At 36.1% G+C, this 6,000-nt stretch overlaps 1 protein-coding gene across 3 annotated transcripts in view; it reads right to left on the bottom strand.

The window, feature by feature from the left end:
- The window catches only part of SLC39A10 (solute carrier family 39 member 10), a 171,505-nt gene that overhangs the window by 28,241 nt on the left and 137,264 nt on the right, over nt 1-6,000 (bottom strand). For all 3 annotated transcript variants that reach the window (XM_037742088.1, XM_037742089.1, XM_017538747.2), the window contains 2 exons: nt 3,756-3,925; nt 1,684-1,872 (listed from right to left, as the gene is read on the bottom strand). In XM_037742088.1, coding sequence (XP_037598016.1) covers nt 1,684-1,872; nt 3,756-3,925 — 359 coding nt within the window. The remainder of the gene's footprint in view (nt 1-1,683; nt 1,873-3,755; nt 3,926-6,000) is intronic.

Below are 6,000 nucleotides of genomic sequence, written 5' to 3'. Positions count from 1 at the left end.
GGAGAGGATGTGGAGAAATAGGAACACTACTGCACTGTTGGTGGGAGTGTAAATTAGTTCAACCATTGTGGAAGACAGTGTGGCGATTCCTCAAGGACATAGAAATAAAAATTCCATTTGACCCAGCAATCCCATTACTGGGTATATATCCAAAGGATTACAAATCGTTCTTTTATTAGGACACATGCACACGAATGTTCATTGCAGCACTGTTTAAAATAGCAAAGACCTGGAACCAACCCAAATGCCCATCGACGATAGACTGGATAGGGAAAATGCAGCACATATACACCATGGAATATTATGCAGCCATCAAAAACAATGAGTTTGGGTCCTTTGTAGGGACATGGATGAACCTGGAAACCATCATTCTCAGCAAACTGACAGAAAAGCAGAAGATCAAACACTGCATGTTCTCACTCATAGGCGGGTGTTGAACAATGAGAACACATGGACACAGGGAGGGGAGCACTACACATTGGGGTCAGCTGGGGGGAAATAGGTGAGGGACGGTGGGGGGTGGGGAGCTGGGGAGAGAGAGCAAGGGGAGTGATGCCAGATGTAGGTGATGGGGAAGAAGGCAGCAAATCACACTGCCATGTGTGTACCTATGCAACAATCTTGCATGCTCTTCACATGTACCCCCAAACCTAAAATGCAATAAAATAAATGGGGAAAAAAAATTATAAGAAACAAAAAACTTGTTTATCTGAAATGTTTCAAAATCTGAAACTTGAGTACTGACAAGATGGTCAGTAAGAATGCTCACTGGAACATTTCAGATGTTAGATTTTCACATTAGAGATGCTAACTGGTAATTCTAAAATTTATTTACAGACTTTGCAATATCTAATTTATTGTAGTGGCAAACTTTTAAATACTTGTATGTCTTTCATCTGATCAACTAAGAAGTCTTGATTATCTCATCTAAATTCCCTTAATCATCTTTTCTTCCCCTATTTCTTCTGCCATAACCCTCTCAAGCCCCACTACCTCTTTTGAATTACTCTTCAGTAATCTACTTAGCCAATTCTTGTTTCCCTCCAGCCCCTTAGGCGTTAGCACTTTGGGAGGCTTAAGGCAGGTGGATCACTTGAAGCCAGGAGTTCAAGACCACCCTGGCCAAGATGGCGAAACATCATCTCTACTAAAAATACAAAAATTAGCTGGGCGTGGAGATGTCTGCCTGTAGTCCCACCTACTCTGGAGGCAGGGGCAGAAGAATTACTTGAACCCAAGAGACGGAGGTTGCAGTGAGCGGAGATCGTGTCACTGCATTCTAGCCTGGGCAACAGAGCGAGTCTCTGTCTCAGAAATACATACATCCATACATCCATAAAAGTTAGCTGGGCATGGTGGCATGTGCCTATGGTCCCAGCGACTCGGGAGGCTGGTGCAAAAGGATAACCTGAACCCAAGAGGTCAAGGCTGCAGTGAGCCATGATTACAAGATTGCACTCCAGCCTGGGTGACAGAGGGAAACCCTGTCTCAAAAAAACCAACAGCAACAACAACTACACGTTTAATTTTTAGAAAAAGTCAGCTTTTTACCCTAAAGATTTGTTGTTACAAAACTGAGACAATACAAACCAACATCATAATTAAGGAAAGCACATACCCAGAAAAAGATCATTTTTGTTGTGTGTTTTATGGCATAAAGTGAAATAAATAAAAAATACTTACTCTTTGCTGTTTGTAGTGCTTAAACATTCTAATGCAGTGTTCAATGATAAATAGCAAGTAAATGCCTCCTAGAGCAACAAGTCCTTTCAATACAGCATCATATTCTTCCAAAAACTTCTTAGATTCATGTCCATGAGAATGTCCATGCCCATGTGCATGTTGGTGACTGTGATCATGTCCACCCTGAGACTATGAAGAACAAATAAAACTTCTAAACAAGTAACTGAAATGCTATTTAAAATTTTGAGATTATAATCTCCGTAAGGACACAGAAAAAAATATCTTTCAAGTATTAAAGTGCTCCCCTAGATATTATCTCACTTAAAGTAGTCTTCCATTTAATTTGCTTTACTCAGTTGTCTGAAATATACATTTTACAGTAACTCAAAGACCACCAACTCACATGCCTAAAGAGTAAGATACACTCTATAGTGAGAGAATCAAGCCAGAAGTAATAATAGGGAGTGATTGGTTCTTTGTAAATTGAACACAATCTACTTAAATGCCAAATATTTAGTAAAAATAAAACACAAATTAATTCACAAGCAGGTCACTTGTGAGTCTCTATAATTCTTTCTTAAACTGATTATATATATATTTTTGTTTTAGCTTTTAAGTTCAGGCATACAAGTGCAAGTCTGTTACTGTTTGCACAAGGTGACACTGCCAACTTGTGTCATGGTGGGGTTGTTGTACAGAGTATTTGATAAATTTCTTCTCTTACAAATTATTTCAGAGGTGTAAGATTGCTATCTCTGCATACAGTATGGAAAGCTAGCAATAGGGTATCCTTAAATAATGTAATTTTCTACATTTTAAAGCTTTAGCAAGCATAAATGTATAGAAATGGTTATGTTTCAACATTATGAAATGTACAAGTATCACAACAATAATCTTATAGAATGTAAGTTAAGTAACTGCACTTAATTATCTTTCTTCGTTCTAACATTTATTTGTATTCTTTTCCTGTTAACTAATGGCCAACCAAAGAGATGTCTAAACCTCTCAGAGGATATCAGACCATTCAAAAAGATAACAGCTATGTTTAGTTAACCTTTCTTAATAGAAAAGCAAGTTAAACAGCACTTAACTACTGTTCTCACTTCAATTACTCTTACTAGGCCCAGTTCTAAAAAAAAACTGTTGCCATTCTTGATGGCTAGAAGAAACGGTGAAACAAAAATTCATGTTCACAGTCTTAAGATTCATTAACTCGTTTATTTTAAAAAAAACTTTTTTTTTTTTTTTTTTTTTTTTTTTTATAAAAAAATTTTTTTTTTTTTTTTTTTTTTTTTTTTTTTACAGCCACACATTGCTGTAGATACTAAATCTGGAATTCTCAACCAAGAGTGCAGAAGAGGTATACACAACACACAAATACAATCCTTCAAATACTCAATACTTCAATTTTATATTTGGAAGAGAAAAAAAATCCCCATTGCATTCATAATTTGAAGTAAAAATGGTAACAGTGAATCAAATACTCTTAGCTGGTGACAGAAAGTTATCTACTGATAAGTTATAAACAGCAACTTTTAAAATGTTTGATAAGCATGGTACTAGGAATATGGGCTTGTGATCATATAATTAGAACCGATCCCAAAGAGAAAAAAAGAAGTTGTATGCCGGGTGAAAAGATAAATGCTCCCATGTATCAACAGCTAAGTGTAAAACAGCTCACTGAGTATAACTGCCTACTCCTGCTCAAAGATGCTGATGGCATACTGGCTATAGGCATAATCATTACAACATATCTTACGCATTTCTCTTAAAGGCTTATTTGATATGCTACACAGTTTTTAAAAACACCATTCACTGTTGCTAATATTGCAAATTTTAATCCAATGAGTTTTTTTTTTTAAAGACTACTGAAAGCAAAGTTGACCTAATGATTCAATTTATTTAAAAAATATTGGTATTAAAACTCTGAAAATGGAAAAAAATACTTCATCCTATAAGCAAATAAAACAATACAAATACTAGATTACTGTGCTATAGCTTGCTAATGAAGGACTCTTTCGTCTTAAATATTTTTATTTTAAGTGTTTTAAATGATTAAAAACATTTCTTACATGGGGCAGTAGATGAAGAAGGGCGTCTCCACTCATTGTTCCTACAGCTAGTGCAACAAGGAATGTGAGAAGGAACTTGAAGCATCCTTGGTTAATGATAGGAACCAAGATCACGCCTAGCAAGGAAAGCAGGCTAATGACAGTGATAGAAATGATACCACAAATCCAGGCTGTAGAAAAGAAATTTAGAGTCAACATTAGTATAACAATTTAAACCAATAGACTACCAAGAAGAATGAAAACATAACAAATGAATCACAGAAGGTAGACTATTTTACCCAGATTATGAAAGCTTTACAGCATTGTTGAAAAACAAAACCAAAATCTGACATATAACCAACTTGAATACTTTTAAAAAGAATTAAGAAACTCAGATCACGTTATAAATAGTAGCTTCAATGGCCCACGATATTAGAACCAGTGACTTAAAATGACTGAAGGCTGTAATTCACTTAATAGCTAGACTATAAATAAAAATTTCCCAAAGTCTAGGCAGAGCCACAGTAATAAAGCTGTTTATTTAAAGAATATAATTACAGAACTCACCTGAGAACATTAAAAAAGCTAAGTATCTACTTAATGTATCATAATCTTTGTAAATCTTTCTAATAGTTTAAGAAACATAACATAACCCCAAATGGAAATACATTCACATGATGAGATGTCTTATTATTGGGAGCGTTATTGTTACAAAGGTTAATTCAGTCCTATTTTTCATGATTTTTCTCTACACCTGGTTCCAAACTCCCATTCCTCTAATTTGGGTTTCCATAAAATTTACCACTTAAAAAAAGGTCACTATATGATTTTAACTGGCTAAGAACACAAGAGCAATGTTTTCACAATATGACTTAAAGAAAAACAGGTGTGGTGGGGAAGGGGAAGTCTGTATACATGTCTTTATCTACATTATTCACAAACAATCTACATCATTCACAAACAAGACATTACAAATATAAGCCAGTGGTTTGGGGATTGGACATTTTCATTATAATTTCCTTTACTTAAGGCCTAAAATGAAATAGAAATGTCATTAATACTTAAAATTATGCTTAAGATCTACAGAAAATCTCATTTAAGAGCAATAATTTTAATCTAAAACACTATTTCTCAAATCAAATCTAAGGACTATATATCTGCTGAAGGATTTTATATAAGTCTGTGATAAATGAACATAGAAAAAATGTATCTATTATCAAAATAACTTAAAATTTTCAAAAACAAGGAAAAGTAAAGATAGGGAGGTGATACTGACCCACTACATGCTGAACTTCATCAATAAAACTGTTTTATCCAATGGGCATTGTATTCACAATATCCAATTATGTTAACGCTATAGCCAATACTCATTAGCTCAGTTATCTCACAGAATTAAAACAATGGACAATCTATCACTAATAGAAGCTCTGTGGCTTACCCTGTATCTTAAAAGGGTAAGATAAGGGTAATTACATTATGTAATTCCTATCACATAAATATAGGTAAACTAAGAGGCGAAAGAAGATTCAAACACAACCAATATTAGAGGGCTGAAGATCTCGACCCATTAGACTCGGATTCAGTGGCTTCAATTCTTGCAAGGATTTTGGAGTAAGGTAGGAGTAGGAACTCAATTATTGAGGCATGAGGGTCATATTTATTACAAAAATAATATATCCTGGTTAGTGGAAAGAAAGGATGAGGGGGACTGCGACCTTGGCGCAATGGCTCAGGCTTGTAAGCAGCACTTTGGGGGGCCGAGGCAGGCGGATAGCTTTAGTCCAGGAGCTGGGAGACCAGCCTGGGCAACACGATGAAACCCAGTATTGACCAAATAATACAAAAATTAGCTGGGCGCGGTGGCACAGACCTGTAGCCCCAGCTACTTGGGAGGCTGAGGCGGAAGGATCGCGGGAGTGCTGAGGCAGCAGGATCGTTTGAGCCTAGGCAGTAGAGGTTGCAGTGGGCTGAGATTGCACCACTGCAGTCCAGCCTGGGTGACAATGTGAGACCCTAAGTCAAAAAAAAGGGTGGAGAAGTGGGCAGTGATTGCTCTAACTATTGCTGGGATGAAAAATGACAGGGACCTGAAGTCAAAAACCTTATTCTAGAAAGAGAAAATATGTTCAACTAAGGTTTACAGGCTAACTTAATGATCACCAAACTGTTGTTCTCCCATGGATCTTATTTTTCCTGTCTGTCCCTTGTTCACAGACAGGGAAAATAAAATCAGTGGGAGAACTTAATGAAATAAGTCAAAGAAGTG

Source organism: Cebus imitator, unplaced genomic scaffold, assembly GCF_001604975.1.
Source record: "Cebus imitator isolate Cc_AM_T3 unplaced genomic scaffold, Cebus_imitator-1.0 Scaffold113, whole genome shotgun sequence".
Taxonomy (NCBI): Eukaryota; Metazoa; Chordata; class Mammalia; order Primates; family Cebidae; genus Cebus; species Cebus imitator.
Note: the sequence above shows the minus strand (reverse complement) of the source record. Positions and strands in the feature narration are given on the sequence as shown.